Source organism: Platichthys flesus, chromosome 11 (assembly GCF_949316205.1).
Source record: "Platichthys flesus chromosome 11, fPlaFle2.1, whole genome shotgun sequence".
In the NCBI taxonomy this organism is placed as follows: Eukaryota; Metazoa; Chordata; class Actinopteri; order Pleuronectiformes; family Pleuronectidae; genus Platichthys; species Platichthys flesus.
Genome location: NC_084955.1, coordinates 12,598,969 through 12,619,748, shown reverse-complemented (window position 1 = coordinate 12,619,748; position 20,780 = coordinate 12,598,969). Strand labels below are relative to the sequence as shown.

The window sequence follows — 20,780 nt, the reverse complement described above, 5'->3', positions numbered from 1 at the left end:
TGTAACACTGATCTCAGGTGTTCACTTTTTCCGTGAGACTTGCCAACATGCTGGAGTTTCCATTCTGCCATCAGAAATATACAGAGGAGGATAATTTATAGGCTGATACTTTACAGACACGCAGGGGCTCCAACACGCCAGTTGAATTTGATCAATTAACAAATTATCCTCATTGGCTCCGAGAAATCTGGGATTTGTTTGTCTCACACCGATGATTCAATCTTTGTCAGCATGTGACCTTGGCACATAGATGAAGAAAAAAACTCAGATTTTAACATGTGATTCATGGTAGCAGGGGGATTTATTAGACTTTACATAAGGGATGTAAAATCCTATTCAGACTTACATTGAGGGTTTTTGTCAATTTTATTTTAAATATATATTTTTGGGTTTGGTTTTGCCACACAAAACCAAAGGCACCCATGCTTTTCATGACAAACAGCCTGTGAGCATCATGAAGGGTAACTTGTGAGATGTCAGTGCCTGCTGCCGAGAAGTAAGACTCTAACTTGCAAGTTAACAACCAAAGAAAAGTGTTTACCCAGTGCGGAAAGGAGTGTTTTAAAATAAGGAAATGCTACATGTTCATTTAAAGAGTTTGAATACATTTTGGTTTGGATTAATCACATTTATTTTAATTTCAAACTGATTTTCCAGTGCATCTGTGGCAACTAAGGTTCTCTACAACACAACATAGAAGTTTTACATTATTGAAAATGAAAAACCAAACTGCAGAAAATTCTACAGCCACAAAATCTTTATTTTTTTTTCCCCTTCACATCCAAAAGTCCCAAACTACAACTTGGAATTATTCTTCCAAACATGCAGTGCAATATTAAATAGTCAATAAAATCTGCTTCAGGAGGAATCAGAATTTTTTAAGTACAACCAAAGTCTTTCCAGGATTTATGACCAAAAGTTCACATTTGATCAAGATGTGCAAATCTTTTTTTCACCTCTGCATTTATAAATCAGCATGAAAAAATGTCATTGTGTCGGTTACATGTAGGACTGGGCAACACAAACATAAAAGCGTTTTGGTCTTTTCTTTGCTTTGGATTTACTTACAATAATTGCATTTTTCTTTTAATAAACATGACTGACTTAATCTTGCTCTTGTGTGTTCTTATATTTTAATGGTAATGTCTGAATATAATTCAAGAAGGTACAGAACAATTGAACAATTACTGACACAAAAAAGGACTATGGATGATGTTATACTGTTAAAATACATGTGTTGACGATAAAAAACCCAGTCCTAAACAGAAATATTGCATTTAAAGCCCGGAGTAATGTGGAAAGTCAAGTCCATGGCAAGAAGTTACAATGCAGTGCGAGCCCCAGCACCCAGTAAGAGAGGAAGTATCCCAGGATGCTCTGTGTGGTGGGAGAGCAGGATTTAAAATGTGGCAGCAGTGCAATGATGGGGTTCTGAGGTGTATGTTTGCATCCGTTTCTGGAGTGTGTCTGTATATGCACGTTGGGGTTGGACGTTATTCTTCGATGAAGAAGTGGCTCATTGAGGAGGAGCAGGTGAGCACTTATCCAGAACGGCACGGGAGACGACGAGGCCATGAATCGGGTCAGAACCTAGGAATGGAGAGTAAAAATGGGCATGAGTGGAATCTGGACAGTTTAAATGTTCCGCAATTAGGTGATTATATGATTTACTCACCTGCACGTGCATGCACAAGGTTCCGAACACCAGGAGTACAGTAGAATGAACAATATACACAAACACCTTGGGGTTGAACATTCCCGGTGTGGGTTTGTCGAGCCCTTTAGCTGCACCCGTCTCCCAAAGTCCAAGTCTCAGACACAGTTCTGGATTAGCAAGAAAATATGCATATGCTGCCATTATGCCGATGGTAGCCATAGGTAGAGCCAGAATAAAGTTAGGTATCTGTTTCAGCTCAAAGTAACGGAGGAAGCCGACGTCCCAATACACGTCTTGGATGTGAGAGTAGAGTAATGGGAGGGGTCTCATGCACCACAGGGGCGGTGGACGGTTTACGTCTGGAAACCGATAGCCCTTCCGTTCGGCCAATGAGAGAAGAGCTGGAGGGATCAACTCCAGGGAGTTGGAGGGTGTGCAAAACGTCCTATACCCATAGTACTGGAACGCACAGAAGGGAAGGACAATAATCGCAGTTCCCAAGAGGGAGGTGAGCAGAAGACGAATGATGACCCAGATGTAGTGGAAGACTTTAAGGTGGCCTTTTAACGTAGTACGATATAAACGAATCTGAGAGATGGCGTGCAGCGATGGTAGATACAGTAGAAATCCAATATTGACAAGTCCGTTGGATCGGGCTGCAGTGGCTATACTGAGGGCCAAGCAGGCTCTGAAGGTGAAACCTTTCTCCAGGAGGAAGAGGCCCCCGAACGTGAGGGCGGCAAACAGGCTCTCTGAATACCCAGCTGTCATGAACACATTGGCAGGGGTGATGCAGTAGAGGAGGCTGGAGAGCAGGGCGAGGCGTCTGTCCTGCAGGACGACCCTGCTGAGCGCGTACAGGGCGACCACACTCAGCAGGAAGAGGGCACTGTTCCCCAGGGCCACGGCCACTAGCAGACGGCCCCGCACGCTCAGCCAGCCGCTCAGGGGCCACAGCAGCGTCTCTGCCAGGCCACGCAGGACCACGGGGAAGAGGGGGAAGAAAGCAAAGTTGTGCTCATAGAGGTATCCTCTCTCGGCGATGAAGAGGTAGTGCTCCGCGTCCCAGTGAGAGAGGCCACCCAGCAACCAGTCCACTGTAGAGTCCAGATACAGAGGCTCCTCTGTCCGCGGGGGCTTGAACGCATCAGCTTCATGGTCAGGGATGGCTGCGTTCAAGACCGCCTGGGGGAAAACGATAATATACAGTTAAAATAAATCCTGATGTAATAAACACAGTAGCAGGTGGAACGTCACCTTGTCTGTCTACTCATCACACACGTGGTTCTGTGTATTCGCTGTCCCACATAGATAAATGATTACAAAGATTCAGACGATAGTGGGGAATTAAGGTTTCGGTGTAAAGGCAGGTTAGCTACATTAGCACATCGTGAGCTTCATAGTTAGCCTACTAGCTTGTCGTGAACTTACCTGTAAAACCAGCGACAGGCCCCTGGTGACTGTGGCAAACTCCAGCACTGCTCGGACATCCATAGTCACTGATGCGACGAACAGACCGTGGAAGAGCCGGTTGTGACGGGCCAGAGCATTGTGGATGCTACCAGTCGTTCACCGCAGGATCCGACATGTTCTCCATCAAACATGTCCGGGAGGCAGGGAACGGACGACCGAACGAGATTCTAGTTTGGTTATTTTTAGTGGAGGTTAAATATGTATCTCATTAGAGAGAATCCCGTCTTCAAACAGCTTTGTTTATCGCTCGGCTTAGATCTTTGTTCCCGCATCCTCCCATCCTGTCCCTTCACTTCCGGTGCAACTGTAAATACAACTTCAAAATAAGAAATGGTGAATCCAGCCGAAGGAAGCTCACGTTGTTGTTTCATGTACGTGGAATAAAGTTAGTTTTCTTATTTAAAACCAATTAAGTTGTAGTGATTGGTTGAATGGATGGATTTGAGTGTGGCTTGAATCTCCTTAACTTTGCTCCACCCTCTATGACTACATTCTAACGTTATCTGGATGCAGTTCTTTTGTGTGCAGCAGGTGGCGCTGCAGGCCGTCTCATGGACTGGATTTCAATTGGTGTAAAGACATCAAAAATGTATAGTTTTTTTCACACTTTATCAATGTCTGTTGTTATGTTGTGGTTTATCAGTGGTTATTTTTTATTTGTCTCCTGATGTAGATATTAGCTGAAACTGCTAAGATGTGATGTATGTTCGGATGAATTACTTACTGTACATACATGTCGTATGTGCTGTGTATGTGCTTTGCTGCTGCAAGCTTTACTTTCGTCTGTCGTTCAAAGATATGTCACTGATGTCTGTAGTGCTTCTTGGATTTATAGTTATTTTACTACAACAGAAACTGTAACAAGGTAAATACATCTGTTACATATTAACAGAGGAGTCCACAACTTTCCTGAGCACTGAGGTGAAGACTTATTTCAGGATGTTTTTCTGATCTGTGATTTCTCATGTTTGTTGATTTGTTTGTCCAGAAGCGATTATTATTCCAGAAGAACAAAACCATCAAACAGCTTACGAAGATTTAATGTACATTTATTCTTACCACGTGGAACATATAGTATAAAGATTTCATACTGAATAAATGATATTCGTTGAGCCAAAAAAGGGAAAGGGAGGAATTTACATGTTGTCTTAGCTACATAGTCTGAAATACAAATATGCAGAATCCATGATTGGAGAAAAGTTGTCAATGTGTACTTCATCTAGTTTATTTCTGTTGTACCAGGAGATAACAGGGTCGAGCCGTGTCTGCCTTACTACAGAGCTGTGGAGACCAGCGGAGTGGGTCTAAATTGGCAGGGACTGGAGGTCACGGACCAAACTCACAAGTCAGCCTCCACCCCTCACCAAAAACAAGTGTGAGAATAGTGACACAGACAGACACAGAGAAAGGAAGTGTAATGTACAACATTATATATACACCACAGCAAAGCTGTATTTGAAGTTTAAAACCAGTCCTAAGAGGTGATTTCTTTTCATAAGGGTATTCATACAATCAAGGGATAAGAGGAGGTAAGGGTGTTGTAGGTTCTTGATACTTTGGGGAAGAAAGCCATTTTCTGTTTAACACCAAACTAAAATGACCTCAAAACTCTAGAAGAGCTGCATCGTCAGCTTCTGTGTGAAACGTGTGGTACAGAATGCTTACACTCAAGAGCAGTATGGTACAGAAAATGTCCTACAATCTACTGCACACTGCACAGGCCTCCCTGGTGAAGGTGTCTACTGACAGCACTTTGTCTGCTGCCGGGCTGACTGGTGAGAATCCAACTACAGCAACTATAACCAGTAGGCCACTTGTCAGTCTGCTTCACCTCTGAACGTCAACCAGTTAGACTCTCTGTGCCCCGAGGCGAGAGCTAGGGCACACTGTGTCTCCAAAACTCACTGTAAACGAGACAGCAACTTTGGTTACAGTTTTTGTTTTTCAGCTATTTATTTATTCATTTATTTATCTTTATTAAAAAGTTCTTTCCCCCAAGTGCAGAACAGTCTCCCAACCGCGGTGCTCTGCTCCATGTCATCCAGTTGGCATTCATGTTGCAAGTAATGTCCCTTTGTGGGCATCTCTCTGGTTTGTAATCCACCACAGCTCTGTGATTATCCTCCTTGAGCGAGGACGGCCTGGGGAGGGCTCAGAATGGAATCTGAAGGATTTTCATAAATTAAAGACAGTCACTTGAACTTTCCTTGCCCCGTTACACACACAAGCCAGGTTACCAGGGAAGAGGGGATAGGGGAGAAACCCCCCAAAAACGAGGAGCCACGGCTCCCTACAGCTGTCATGACTGGCCAATCAAAAAGAGTACATCACAGATAACATGAGAAACCAGCGAGTTCATTAGGGGAGACACTGAAAGGTCCAGGAGTCGGGACTCGTGTAGTGTGAACTCTGAATGGTTCTCCTCCACCTTGGCTAAGGCGTGCAGAGCCCGGGCAGCTCGCCGCATCATGTCCGGGCTTGTGGGTTCGAAGTGCATCCCCTGTAGGTGTAGTAGTGAGCTCTGGCTCTGCTGAAGCTGAGTGGCAGCCAGACTATCCTCCAGGAAACCCAGCAGGGTGCCCACACTACCCTTCTGAACAGCAATTGCTCGGGCTGCCATAGTATCGCCCTGGGCAAGGTTGGCCAGGAGGACCACGGCCATCTCCCTGCAGACTGCAACCTTTCTGTCTCCAATCAGCCGCACCAGGTTTCCGTAGAGCTTTTCTAACCGGCTGAATGGTGGAGTAGCCAAGATGAGGTCCACATTGTTGTCTTGGATACTTAATTTGCTTAGCGTCTCCAGGACCAGTCTCTGAGGTGACAAAGCACTGTGTGGGCCCAACGTGGGGAAGGGGTCCTGGGCTTCTGCTGAGGGGCAGACAGCCCAATGGAGAAGACCATCCAATAGGGGCAAGCAGATGCTCTCGGGGTAGATGGAGAGGTCCAGCTGGCCTGAGATGTTTGACAAAGTGACCAGCGTGTTCTCCCTCAGGAGCTCCAAACAGTCCCACCACCATTCATCCCTTTGGCCCATTCCCTCTTCTGAATCCTCGTCTTTCTCGTAGGTGAGAGGGGCCTGTTTGCGTTCAGGGTGCCTGTGGTGGAGCAGGATCAAGCGACCTAGCAGCAACAACAGCCCCGGATGTTTGGACATCTCGTGGTCATTGCCTGGCACAAAGGAGAGACTGCGGACAATATTGGAGATGCAAACGCAACGGCGGGCTAACGAATCCTGCCAGTTAGCCAGTGCAATGAGCGGCCCCTCATCTTTACTGTGAGGCTCATCCTCCAAGATGGCACCAAGCTGCTTCGACCGCTGGGTTAAAACAAAGCTGGAGGAGAGAAAAGGTCTGTTCAAGTCCAGGAGACTTGCAGCTTCTTCCTCGACTGTCTTTGTCTCAGACTGTGTTTTCCTCTCCTCCTCACTGCTGGGTGAGGGGCTGGCCTTCTCCGAGATGGCTGCTTTCTCTGAGGAAGATGACTCTTGAGGCTTTTCTTCCTCCTCTTGATGCTTCCTCTTCTCCTCCTCATTTGGTAACCAGATGTCCTGCAGCTCTTCTTCTGGAATTCGTCTCTTCAGTAAAACCTGGGGCACGGGCATTCGCACTCGAGGCTCCAAGAAGTCTTTGCGTGGTTCAAAGTGGGTCTGGATGTGGTCTGTTGAGTCCCCCCCTCCGGCACTCCAGTGACGTAACCCACTGTCAAACTCCTGCAGTTTGCCATGATTATTGGACTGGCCAGCAGCAAACAGGTCTTTCTTTCGTACCACCTTTACGGGATATTTGTCAAACTTGCTGGACTGTTTGGGTCTCTCCTGGGCAGGTAACGATTGGAGTGAGCTTGTCTGGTCAGATGAAGCACCTTTGCTCTTCTTCTCCTCATCTTCCGTCTTATCATCTTTACCCCGAGATTTGCTGCACTGTTCTTGCTCTTCCTCCTCTTTCACACGAGCTGGCCCGTCCGTTTCTCGCTCCTCCTCTTCTTCTTCTTCGTCTTCCTCGTCGTCTTGTTCCATGTCCTTAGCCGGTGGCTCCTCCTCGTCTATGCTGTCCCAATCTTGTTTCAAGGCATCAGGATCAATTAGTGTCCTCTGGCCAAGATCTCCGACCTCATACTCCCGCAGAATGCCAAAGATTTCAATGAGGCAGCGTCTGAAATACTCAACCACCAACTCCAGCATCCCAGGCAGCTGGAGAAAGAGCAGAAATAAATAAAAATATTAGACATGCTCACCATGCATATTGTAATAAAATTAAAGACTCAATGTTTAAATCCAAACTCACCATGTTTAGATCGAAGGTTGAAATACTGCCGTCGTCATAAAGGAGAATGTTGATGGTATCTAAGGCCCATGTACTCTCAGCCAATAGACCAGACTTTAATGACATCATGACTCTCCAGGCCTCTGGCGTTCCTGTGGAGACAAGACACAAAAACAATTAGTCATGTTTGAGCAGCAACTTGACAAAAGGTTGACAGATGTCAATCATAAAAAATGTCAACATCAAAACATGGTTTTTCCGTCATACCGATATCTTTCATGGTGAGTCTCCGACGTGGTTTCAGGACAGGATGCGTAGCTTCTATAGAGCCTGGGGGGAAAGGCATGTCTCGCCTTATTAGAGGCGACTGCATTGGAGGGGGCACTATGTGAGATGCAGGCACTGGGGGTCCAGCCTTCTGCATCTTCATAACTCCGTGCATGTAGGGAGATTTATTAGGTGATGTCCTGCTCTCCATCGGGCGAGGCATGGAGGCCGGGCTGGACACCTGTGGAATGTGGTTCTGCACACCCTGAGGTGGCTGGTAGTTAGACTGTACTGAGCGAGGCATGGGTTGGCCGGGCCCTGCTGGACCATAGGGAGGCTGCCTTGGGCCCATCTGACCCCCCCATTGGCCGTCATGATTCATGCGCTGTTCTGATGACATCATCTCCTCAGGGCGGGTCATGCCAGGGTAACCAGGCCCCTGGGGTGGGCCCCCGGGGCCACCTTGCCGGGCAGGGTAGTTCTGATAGTTCATGTCTCGCTGCCCTTGCCACATGCCTCCCTGAGGACCCTCAGGGCCTGACTGCATCATCTGAGGGGGCATGTTGGGCTGAGCGTTGGGCCCAGTCGCTCCCTGCATCCGTTCACGACCAAAGGGGAATGGGAATTGATTGCCTGGGCCAGGTGGACGGCGATCAGGGCCAGGGAAGGGCCCACTGCCGCTGAACTGATTGTACGACTCCTGCTGTCCTGAAGAGGGTGCAGAGGAGCCTCCTTGCTGCTGCTGCTGCGGTTGTTGTTGTCCACCAGGGAAAGGCCCACTGTACTCGGTTTCATGACGTTTTGATGGAGGGTAGCCGCCCTCACCAGGACGCTTGTAACTCTGAACAGAAGGCACACAGACACACAATAAATTCACAACTATTTCAGTAGAACCCATGTAAAGAAAATCATAAAACATTTTCCTGCTCAAACTAAATTCAAAATGATAGTAGCTTGATCAAAGTAGCAAACATTTTAAGCCAGTGTATAGAGATTTAGTGTATTGCAAATGATCATTACCTGTTGTTGTGGATACATTCCAGGCTGCTGATTTGGGAAGGAGCCGCTAGGGGGCGTTCCCTGTCCAGGATACTGATTACCATAGGAATCATGCCTGCAAACATTATGTCCAGTCAGTCTCAACAAGTCAGACACACATGCATTATGGTATATTATGATTTATAATTTATGACCATAAGAACATCTAGTTGCAATGGATTCTTTTAGTTTTCAGCTTCATCCTCAATTATACTTAATCATAATCATCAATTTGATTAATTTGCTCATTTAAAATGCAGTTGATGAATATTAACACATTACAAGTTCTGTTAAATGTACTAATCAAAAGTCTATACATATATGGAATGAATGGAATTTAAAGTACATTTCAATTAATGCAACTCTTTTACAAACAGAACCACATTCAAAAAGCTCACTGTTTGAAAATATTGTAAATTTAAACTGTTCAAATTGAAAAAATCCTTGTAACAACACAGACTAATCTCCCAGTTTCTAGCATTTCTGAAAGATTCCAACAGTTAGTTGTTTTACTTGAGGACGGATCAGTCTGACAGCAGCTTTAAACCTGAGAATGCAGGTACAGCTGTAAGGTAAGTGTGAACTGACCGTGGCTGCTGTGGTGGGAAGCGATTTGGCGAATACATCCCTGCATCGGCATTGGCAGGCATCAGAGGGTTTGGCTGAGGAGCTCCCGATACCATGTTGCCCTCTGGGCCTATTCCCTGCTCGGATCTGGAAAAACAGGCATGGCGTGTTTTTTTCCATATCTTTTTTCACTCAGTCAGACAAATTATGCTACAGATTTAAAAAAAGCAATGCGATGATAATTGTTCCAATCACAGCTACATTATAAATATTTATGTTACAATTTTAATCAGCCTCAGCCAGACTGCTAAAACCCTGACATGTCACAGTGGACAAGTGGCCGTTTTATGACTTGTTTTGAACAGTGTATGATGGTTAAAATACTGACACGAGTGACTTAAAGAATTTAACAATTTACTGTGCAAAAAAAAAAGGTTGAATTGTGATACCTGGAATAAAATCACACAAAACTGTAGTTGATAAAAACAATGTTTTTTCAGCGTCTCGAATGAAAATTAAATCACAATCACTCAACTATTCTGAATTTGTAAATTATAATCATGTTTAACACATTTTTCTGACCGACACAAATCCAATACACAACCCTTCTCCTAACACACAAAATATCAGTGAGCAACAAATCATAATGAATCATTCAATAAAGATTAATATGAATAAATATGAAATGATTTTATGATGGAATAGTATTTGAAGTATGAAAAAACAACAAAATGACGCGATTCATGGTCCAACCACATTGTCGCATTAAATTTCTCCCTCAAAGCATTGCCCAGATAAACAGGGGAAAATTTTTTTTTGTCAATTTTATGTCAATAATTCTACATATTTTTCTGACCTGCAGAGGAACTTTAAGGATTGTGTGATCATAGAAATATCTCCTTGTTAGAATCAGTAGTGTTAAATGACCTTCCATTCAATAACCCTTACCTCCTGTCGTAGCCTGGTCCATAAGGATACTGTTGTCTGGGCCCCATTGGCATCGAGCCCATTGCCCCAGGTGGTCCCCTGTTGAATGGAGGCTGCTGCTGTTGCTGTTGTGGTGGTTGCTGCTGCTGGTCACCCACCCCGCTGTTAGGGCCCTGGCTAGCAGGTAAAAACTGCTCCCCAACTGCAGATACATTCACAATTAGAGCCAATTTCAGAGGGATTAGCTAAGTGGGTAATTAAAGAGGCATTTTCGCTTTTATGACATCATGATCTATTCGGCAGTAGTCCATTCAGTGTGCCCACCTTTTCGCATGTTACCAAAGGGATCCTTATTGGGTTCGTAGGTTCCCATGCGCCCCTGCAAGTCTGTTGTGTTCATGCCGGACTGATAGGCTGAGTTGGGCGTCATGTTCTTCCTCGGGAAAGCGGGGTCATTTCCTTCGGAGAAGGGGTCCTGCAGGTTAACGCTGCTCCTAGAGGTGAAGCAAGGTTGAGTGGGAGCGGGAAATAGGCGCAAACGGGAGAGATGGAAAGAAAAGCAGATAGAAATTAGTTTCTTAGAAAAATTTCTTTAAGACTGTCAAATTGACTGGTAAAATCTTCAACAGGAGTCACCTGGAAACGGGTGGCATGGGGGGCATCTGGGTGTGAGGGGTGGAGGCCGGGGTGGGAGGCTTTAAGTCTCCCCCCTCGGCCATGGAGCTGCTGGTGGACTGCGGTGTCTGGGGACCCTGCAGAGAGCCTGACCCAGCTGTGGAGCAGAGGGACGCTTCAGTTTGAAATAAAGGAGGAGCAGAAAGACATGGTTCATGACTTCAATGACACCTGAAGACATTTAGTTATGGGTTTCCTGAGTGAGATCTGTGCTAAAGTGTGTGTTCATTTGTAAAACAAATAATTGGTATGGCTCTTACCTGGAGACGGTGGCTGGACCTTAGGGGCCTGGTTCTTTTTGTTGTCTGTAAAAATCTCAGGAGGAGGGTCCTCACCACGCTCCACTTTGCACTCAAAGGCATACAGACACTGGATGTACTGTTTCTTCAAAGAACTGGCAGCACTGCTTGACGTTCCCACATTCAGGGAAGTGGCCAGATCCCGCCACTTCTTATTCTTACTCACCTGAGACACACAATGAGATGTCATTAGAAAAGATAAAATAAAGACAAAGTCAAGAAATAAACGTACTGGGGTATTGATTTGCCGGATATATTTGCAATGCTAACCTGGGCCATGCTTCCTATTTCTTTAACCGACATATACAGACGGAAAAGGTCAAGGGGTTTGCGTCCTACAGCAGGCAGGTTGGTCATGGGCATGGCTTTCTCTTCAATGAAGGCCAAGTAACGATCAACCCAAATCTTTCTCTCTGGCTCGGGTCCTAACTCGTACAGTCGTGTTATCTTTTCATTGGTTGTGGTGGAGGAATTGGACTTCTGTTTTGTGTAAGAGAAATGAGAAGGCAATTTTCAAAACAGAGTGGATAACAATAAAAGAGGCACCAAGACGTTTGATTAGTTAAGGCTTATTAAAAATTCTTATTCCTATAAGAAAACAATATAGTCAACAGGTTACCTTAGATTTAGGTTCTGGCTTGGGTGTTGGAGGCCCATCTACTTTGTTATTCATCTTATTGTTCATCTCTGGACTGGGGGCCATACCTAGACACAATGATTAGGGTTAGAAATTGCATTGAAAATGCTAAATTATAGAAAGAGAACAAGGCTTGGTGAAGTAATCTCTGGGCAACTTACCACTTGAGTTATTGGCCAGGTTTGGCCCCATTGGGTAAGGTGAGCCGCCTGGTGTGTTCATCATTCCAGGCATGTTGTTCATGGGAGGGCCATAAGGTGGTCCGGACCCCATCATACCTGGAGACATGTTGGGGTAACCAGGCATCCTGAATGGAGGAGAGAATATGAGAATCTTGTTTATCCAACAGTGACAGAGTACGGAACAGCAATCTTATATTAAACCTTGAGAGAGAGGTCAGTCAGAAATATTGTGAGAGGTAAATAAACATAGGAACTGGAGGGACCAACAAAAACCCACCTGTTGTGCATGGAGTTGGTGGCCGGGTGCTGCATGGCTGCTGGGTCTTGCGGCTTTCTGTTCATACCAGGAGGTGGACACATTCCTGAGGCTACCTGGGGTGGCATGTTTACCATGTTGGGAGGCATGTTTGGACCCATGTTAGGGCCCATGTTTGGACCCATGTTAGGGCCCATGTTGGGACCCATGTTGGGGCCCATGTTGGGGCCCATGTTGGGGCCCATGTTGGGTCCATAGGGCCGTGCCCCCATTTGATTCGGTGGCATCCTTCCTGGAGGTATGCCAGCATATGGTGGACCCCCACTTTGTCCTGCCATGGGGTTTATTGGACCCATGCCCGGCCCTGGGTAGTTGGCGTTGGGCATGTTGCCATAGCCAGGTTGACGGGGATAACCTAGATATGACATTACAAGAAAGAAAGAACTGTTTAGATAATCACTTGGTTCTAGCAACACAAATGATTATTTGACATGAAAGTGACTGGTTAAAGCTATGACAAAGTCTTTTCCGTCAGAATTTTTTCCCTACAGTGAGTTAGCAGAGAGAGCTATGCACCCTGAGCAACAAGCCTTCGTCACAGTCTCGGCTATACTGACAGGAGGCACTGCTACGTCAGCTGACTCTCTGCCTCACAGCTATAAATAGCCACAACAGAGTCAGAGGGAGGGACCAGCGGTAGCATGGTATTCCTACTGGGCCCGGACATATACTCCAAGGGTTTGTTCAAAGGTAAATGTGGATCTTAGGAAACTTTACAAACTTAGTATATTAAGTGGAAAACTTTTGTAAATCACCAAAAACATGACATGTCTCTAGAAACAATTCATCTTTTCACAGCAGCGTAGCAGAAATTGAAAACAAGTCCCGTCTTTGCAGTGATGATTCAGAAGTACACACCTTGGGGGCCGTACTGTCCCCCCTGCTGCCCGTAGCCACCCATAGAGTTGTTCTGCTGATATGGGGCCATCCCAGGATGAACCTGTCCCCCTGAGGACTGCCGCGGCGACAGTGCAGAGGCTGACGTTGGGGAGCCATATGGGGGCATCTGAGGGTTTCTCTGCATAAACCCTGAAAGAGGGAAAGTGAGGGGGATGGTGAAGCCACAGCCATGACTACTGACATTTAAATCTCTGTGACCACTTTTAATTCATATGAGTATACCTCTGTCCTGGGTCATAGGAGACTGGCTCATTGCCGGATGTAGGCTCCCATCTGACTGCACACTTGACGGCCTGGGAGGCATCTGGGTCACTGAGAAATAATATTTAACTCAAGTTAATGGCAGCTCGAAAATGGTTACAGTACTGAGTTTTAGGCCAACATTGGTTTTAAGTAACCAACTCTGTTACTTGGACAAGAGACAAAGGCAGAGTCCATTTATAAGCAGTTATAAGTAGTTATCAGTAATGATGTATAGGCAAAAAGAGCATCTATAAGCAACCTGGAAGATTGGATCAATATCATATTTTGAATAAGATGTTAGCTGGTATTACTGGACAAAAACACCTTTCTGTCTAATAAGTGAGGATACAACAGCTTCAATCTTCTGCTAACTTTTTTGATAGATATATTCACAGCAGCAGGACAAATAGCTAAAATATGGTATTGGTTAGCATTTGGGTTTTTTGGTCAAACTAATCTGACCTGTCACTCTAACATCTTTAACACCGCCATAGCAACTGGATCAGTCCTTGCAAATGTATGTTTTGTGAATGAAGCCTGTCCCCTGACTAAAATGTGACTGAGCAATCCAAATAAATCAGACTTGAGTTTTGAAGAATTGTGTCATTCTGTGTGGCGCAACTACATCTGTGTTTAATATTTTGAGATCTTCAGTAATGTATAACGGTACAAGATCTTTCCTTAAATATATGGACAAAATTCAAGAACTTGATAGAATGTATGTGGCTATGAAGTGCATTTCTAATTGAAATGCAAACCAAATCCAGCACTATCACCATCTGAGAAATCTTAGAAGTCCACGACTGATCATATGCCTCCTCTCATTGTGTGAAGGATCGGCCCACCTGGCATGTTGGCGGGTGACAGCGGTCCGGTGCGGGGCGTGCTGGCACCGGCAGGGGAGCCAGCTGGGGAAGGTGAAGGCCCTCGGATGCCTGGCAGGTGGGGAGACGTGTGAGGGGAGAAGGGCGACTGAGCCGGGTTGCTCTGCTCGCCCTGGCTGCTCGACACACCTGACGTGCTCACGACGGGACTCAGGGCGCCCTCTGTACCTGTCGGCAAATCGTCGATGGATCCAGACAGGTCCTGAAAACACAAAGAGGACAAGCAGAGGGGGAGTCAACAAATGTGGTATAACAGAGAGAGTTTGAAAACAATTTAAATTATGAATTATAGATTCAGAGGATGCAGCTTATGCATTTTAACACACTGTTTTTAGATTAATCACAACTATTATTAGTACGGTAATGTTTATTGCATTGCAATCATTTTAAGGATTCAAGTGACACAAATACACAGACCCAGAGGCCTTTGTCCTTATTTATCCCTTTCAAAGAAAAAAAATGAGTGTACATTAGTGCAGAGGGTTGTCATGGTAACCAAGGTTTGTAGGATGTGGGCTGACTCAGCTTGTAGCAGCAGCCTCGCCATGTGACTTAATACACAAACAAACTCCTGCATTCATCTAAGATCTACTCGTTTACCCAGCACCTTTCTCCACACGCCTCACTCACACAGCTGCCTCTTGACAACATGCAGCCGCACACAACATCTAAAACCATCAGGGGACGGTCAGTGCCGCAGCCGCGATTCAAGCTAAATGAACGCTTTCAGAGCATGACCAGCTGGTATTCAACCGAACACAGAGGGCGTTTTTAAATTTAACAGGCATCACATATTTTGGATAAGGAGTCAAATGAATATGTCCTGTGTCATGAAAACTACACGACACAAATAGAAAGTCTAACAAGAGGGGTAGTGAAAAGCAATAGCACGGAGTGAAAGGGGATTTTTATGTTCTAGCACTGGTAACAAGCATAACTGACCGGGAGACTGGAGGGGCGGCCTTGACTGTCCTCTGGGCCAGATTTAGGCTGAGTGGATGGAGGGGTGTTGGACTGAAATGAATCCTGGGATACCTCCTAAAAGACAACATAACATGTACGTAAGCGTACTGCCTGAGATACAGGGAGGCCTGCTTGTACACACAGAGAAAGACAATTGTGTAAGATGAATATGATCCAGCTCTGGGGTAGTACCTGCTGTTGTGGAGGAGGAAACCGCTGATAAGGTGACTGTTGTGTTTGCTGCTGCGGGTTCTGAGGGTATGCTGCAGGCTGGCCCTGTGGGTGTTGGCTGTGTCCCGGTGGCTGCTGTGGAGGCTGAGACTGTGCCTGCTGTTGCTGCGAGGGAGGCTGCTGAGGCCCCTGTGTGGATCCCTGGTAGCTTGACTGGCCCTGTGATCCAGGTGGAGCCTGGGAACTTGGCTGCTGCTGGGTCTGACTTGGAGGGCCCTGCTGCTGGTTGTATGGAGACGGGCCAGACGGTGGGGCTGAAGCCTGAGCGTACGGTGGCTGAGACTGTGGGGGCCCTTGGGATGGGCCTGGCAGTGGCCCCTGGGGCTGTTGGGGCATGTGGGGCTGCTGATACGGCGGTCCTCCCTGGGTATGAGGAGCAGAAGTTGGCGCAGGGTGGGGTTGCCCTGGGTAAGGTGTCTGGCCACCTGGTGTTCCCGGAGGGGTCTGCGAGTAGGGGGCCTGCTGCTGGCTTGGATGAGGAGGCTGGCCGGGCTGGCCGTAGTACGGTGCCTGGCCCTGAGCGCCATAGCCTCCTGGTCCCTGCTGTCCGTATGATCCCATCTAAACAGAGAACACAAACATATACGATTTAAACACCGATATATAAAATAACACACAAGCTTATTTCAGACATAGAGAATTTATGTTAAATACCTGTGGACCATATGGCATGGTACCCATGCCTCCAGATGAACGTCCTTGCATTCCCACAGGGTATCGCTGGGGACCTGGAGGACCATAACCCTGGCCTGGGTAACCAGGCCCCTGTTGTGGACCTGCAGGAGGCCCCTGTGGCGACTGCTGAGCGTATGGACTACCTGCTCCATATAGCTGGCCTCTCATCTTTCCCATTGGGTCCATGGGACCAGGTGGCTGCATAAGGGAAGAACCAGAGGAGATGAATTAAATTAACAAGCAAACACTGTAGGAGAAGTCTAAATATCAAGTGCTACAACTTACACGCAGCCTCTCTCAAACTTATATCCATGAATAATATCTCAGTGTATTATTCAAAGTTTTTAAAAATATTTGGCTTCTGTGGGTATGATGAAAGATTAAACGTGTAAAGACAAACTTCAGTGAATGGAAACTGTGCCTTTTTTCACCTTATTTCCCACGGTCATTACCCTGATTTTTTTTCACCTCGCTTTGCCATAGTTGCGGAAGTCAACAGAGCTATATATATCTTCTTTCAAATGAACGGCAGCCTGCCCAATCTTAAACATATCCCAGCTGTGCTCCTGTTTTGAGCCTGGTCCAAGTAGCTTTTTCCCCAGAGAAGGCAGTTTGGCTCTGGATGAATGACATCAGAAATGAAGGAAGCACTTTCACAACAACCGGAGAGTGAAAAATGTACATGAGCATAATTGCTCTATGACCCAAAGCCAACAGTTAGTACAAACACTGCTGAAAAGATGGGTGCTGTGTCTAATTCATCAGTGTCTTGAACTTTCTGCTATAATAGTACCTAATATTTCGGATTCAATTATCACCTTGCCTCCACCAAAACTATTAGACACTAAAAAAATATGACATTTATGGTAATATCAGCAACAAGAACATCTAGTAACAAATACCCTCAAGTGAAATTCCACAGGTGCACTTTGGGTGAGAGGAGGCTTCTCGGTGTCACAACAGCCTTTTACAAATGCAATGCAAAATGCCTTGTGTGACATTTTCCAGATCCACATTAATGAAGTGAAATAAATAGGAGCAGCACATGGCTAATCTGCATAAGACAGAGAGGAAACTTCCTTGGTGGGTGAGAGATGGTGGACTGCCTTCTGATTGGCTTGGGGGGAGGGTAGGGGGGAATTCTTTGCAGTCACACAGTCAAACTTGTGTGGCATGCCAGGCACACGATGTGTGTGTGTGTTTGTATGTGTGTGTATGTGTGCCTGCAACACACACACACACAGGACATTAAGAGTACAAATTTTGCATTTTGACACTACGTGCGGGAAGAAGACAAAGCGACTATTAGTCAACGATTTGTTTATAAGGGCCTTATCAAATATAACAAATCGGGTTGTATGTAAATCAATAACGGAAAACTAAATGTAACAGCAGATGATGTCATTAGCCATTATGTTGTACACATTGAATGACTGTACTCGTGTTGTTGCATCTGTTTATCTGTATGGCACAAACGGAAAAAAGACACTACACATCACATAAAAATGATGCAGGCTGCATCTGTCTTGTGAGCACATATGTCAAACCTCGAGCAGAGGATAGGCCAAATAATATAATTTATATTATTCTAGGGAACTTGTCAAAAGATCAAATAGAAATAATAAATCCATGCATTATTCTTATCCCGGCTACAGCATGTTTTATTCAGCGGTGTAAAGAGGAGCTGTGAGAGGGTGGGGAGCAGCTATACCTCCGCTGACCCTGTGATGAGTTAATGCTGCTTGCTCTTATCACCAACTGTTGCCTCGCATCACATGTAATTATAAATGGCCATGAGCAGCGGATGAGGAGCCAATCAGATTTCAGCTAGCATGTCAACCCAAGACCAACTATCTCCTGGCTTTGACAGCAGGATTTTACCTCCACAATTCAAATCCCAGTGCAAACTGCAATCTGCAGGCTGCAGCCTCTCGCTCGCGTGGGGCCGAGCAGGCTGCACACGGGCAGCGTGCACAGGGAAGCCCGGCGGCCTCTCGACACAGGGGGACGTGTTTTGGTGGAAAAGATCACTAACATAACATTATTTTACACTATTGCATCTTCACATGCGAGGTATTTAAAGTGGACATGCACGGGGCCTTTAAACACACGGCGAGAGGCTGATCCGACACGCAGCAGTCATGGCCACAAAATTACAGCTTATCCGGCGTGAAAACAACACAAATGCGAGACTCGATCATCATGTTATATGTACGGGAACACGGTGTCCCGCGTACACATGAGTCGTTTCAACACAATAATAAACACCACGGACTTTAAATTCAACGTGTGAATGCGACGGGGTGAAGCTCTAGCAGGGGGGAAACGAGCCGTAGCTGCTCGGGGAGTATTTTCGCCCCTTTTCAAAGTCGGGCCTTGTTGGCTCCGGATCGTCCTTACATCGATTCAACTACTTATATCCGACTCAAGCGGCCATATTGTGCCGCTGTTTCCATTAAGACGGGTTAACAACAATTATTTTACGGTCTGAAGTAAAGGGGAAAAAACACACACACCAGAGGCAGCCATTTTAGAGTCTTTGCGAACTAGTACCAGACAATGGCTGGCCTGCTACGTTGTGAACGAGCTAGGAGGAGGGAAGGCAGACGTGCTAACGCTCACGCCGTGTTCCTGTAATAATGGGACTTTACCTGGCTCCTAGCTAGCGGCTGTCCGGCACTTCCCGGGCTCATGGGCGACGGGAGATGGCCTCTTTGTTGCCAGCCCGGGTTGCTCCCTCCATACTGACCGCTGCTGCCCATGTCTGCTGGTCCCTTGCTAGCTCCGTCCTGGCTAGTGTAGTCGCCGGACGGGTAGTTTGGATATCCCCGCGTCGAGCTGGGGGAGGTCAGGAGCTTGTTCAGTGTCGGCGTGGACGTGGGCTGAGGGTTCCCAATGTTATATCTCTGGTTACTGTAAGATCCAGCCATCGCCGTGGGTCCTCCCGCCGGTGGCTGCTGCTTAGCTGGCTGCCCACCAGCTGTCGGCGCCTGGGTGCTGCGCGGGGAGTTCATGGCGTACGCCTGGCCGGGATACGGAGTCCTGTTCGGGAATGGGTTGTAATTGTTGAACTGGTGGTTCGAAAAGCCATGTTCGTGGGAATTGGGTTGATACGGATCCATCATGTTGTTCGACTGCACGACCGGACCCGCAGCAGCTGCCATGCCAGGGCTTTGTTGTCCGCCATGTTGATGAAAAGGGGTCCGACCGTAGTGCTGACTGTATCCGTACGAAGGTGGAGGGAAAGCGGTTCCGTGGTGATGCACCAAGCCGGGATGGTTGTTTCCCTCCGGTCCAACAGAGTCATTCTGATTATTATTGTTAGCCCTGGGCGGGTTCCCATTCCCGTTCTTCATCTCAGGTTCCCCTCCTCCCCCTGCATTTCCACCCTCGGCCCCGTCCTGCAGCTCCCCCCGGCCCGGCGATCCGCTGTCCAAGCCCGGCTGCTTTTTGTCCGACTGCTTCTCCCCCGGTACCGACTCCTCCTTGGGGTCCCGATCCGGCTTTTTGAGTTCGGAAGGCGGGCTAGTGTTAAGAGTTGCGACCTGAGCGGCCATGATATACACCCCCCACCACCGCTCTCTCCCTCTCGCTCAGTCACAATCACAAGCTCGCATTGAATATAAATAATTGTTTAGAACCATTTATCCTTGTGCCGATTCATTCCCACCCCTCACACCGGACCGAATCCGGCGCCCATCCCCGCGGTTCCGGCTCCGCAAACGGGTCAGAGAGATGCTGGAGGCTCCATGCAATGCGTGAGACAGCGGCAGAAATTGTTGTGGGAGTTGTGTTACTGAGCCCGGGCAGAGGCAGCGAGAAAACCCAACCAACACGAGGCTCGGCTACATACAGCCATTTTGCCCAGCCACACGATCTCCTGCAAAACACGGACTGGATCCTCCCCTTCTCCAAAGCGGAGTGGGCTCGTCACATTGTCTCCCCCACCCCCCTTCACTTGTGTGGAATATTTCCTCCACATGAAGACAGTGTGGTGTTCGCGCAACTCACTCATGTTGTGTTACAACTATGAAAAGGAGCTATGCTCTTCGGAATAAATACACACAGACACACACGAGAGGCTTTGCTTTAGGCCCTGTGAGAAACATGCATGTGCAGGAGGAATTGCATGTATGCAGGAGGGGAAACTCATTCATTAAAGAAATGTGTGTGTGTGTGTGTGTGTGTGTGTGTGTGTGTGCGTGTGCGCGCGCGCGCGTGCTTGTACGGATGTGCACGCCACGGTTGCACAAGAAAGCCGCTGCAAGCTTGGACTTCAAATGGACACTGAATGGTGGAAAACTATTTGCCATGAGTCCATGTTGCCTGGCTTGTAATGTAGTTGTGTTTCTCATTACTGTAAAACAAAAAGTGGTATTTTCATATGAGTATGAATCTATATTCATTCTGTGTGTACTTTGATCTTTCCCTCCAGTAACTGTGAGGCGTATTGAGGCGAGTGGAGGCAGCACACACAGGTTTTTCCAGAGCAGAAGGAGGAAGCCTTGCAGCAATCGAGAGACTACCAATGCACATTCTCTTATTCCCTCCCCTGCCTGCTCTGCTCTCTTCTCCTCTACCACC

The 20,780-nt window shown here is 46.8% G+C and overlaps 2 protein-coding genes across 5 annotated transcripts; both read right to left on the bottom strand.

The window, feature by feature from the left end:
• Positions 1-476: 476 nt before the first annotated feature.
• On the bottom strand, positions 477-3,224 carry pigv (phosphatidylinositol glycan anchor biosynthesis, class V). The gene is made up of 3 exons (XM_062400236.1): positions 3,089-3,224; positions 1,676-2,842; positions 477-1,590 (listed from the first exon to the last, which is right to left on the bottom strand). The coding sequence occupies exons 1-3, from the start codon at positions 3,149-3,151 to the stop codon at positions 1,303-1,305; spliced, it is 1,518 nt and encodes a 505-aa protein (XP_062256220.1). The 5' UTR covers positions 3,152-3,224; the 3' UTR covers positions 477-1,302.
• A 726-nt stretch (positions 3,225-3,950) lies between these two features.
• On the bottom strand, positions 3,951-20,018 carry arid1aa (AT-rich interaction domain 1Aa). Of its 4 annotated transcripts, none has more exons than XM_062398781.1 (20): positions 18,848-20,018; positions 16,176-16,394; positions 15,483-16,082; positions 15,270-15,365; positions 14,289-14,529; positions 13,423-13,512; positions 13,159-13,329; positions 12,262-12,655; positions 11,964-12,109; positions 11,785-11,870; positions 11,436-11,645; positions 11,127-11,331; positions 10,828-10,981; positions 10,516-10,685; positions 10,213-10,393; positions 9,286-9,411; positions 8,680-8,773; positions 7,660-8,500; positions 7,414-7,544; positions 3,951-7,319 (listed from the first exon to the last, which is right to left on the bottom strand). In XM_062398781.1, the coding sequence occupies exons 1-20, from the start codon at positions 19,751-19,753 to the stop codon at positions 5,430-5,432; spliced, it is 6,951 nt and encodes a 2,316-aa protein (XP_062254765.1). In that variant the 5' UTR covers positions 19,754-20,018; the 3' UTR covers positions 3,951-5,429. The 4 variants fall into 4 exon arrangements, with proteins under 4 accessions (XP_062254765.1, XP_062254766.1, XP_062254767.1 ...); XM_062398782.1 differs by having other exon boundaries at positions 10,516-10,679; XM_062398783.1 differs by having other exon boundaries at positions 10,828-10,963.
• Positions 20,019-20,780: the final 762 nt, after the last annotated feature.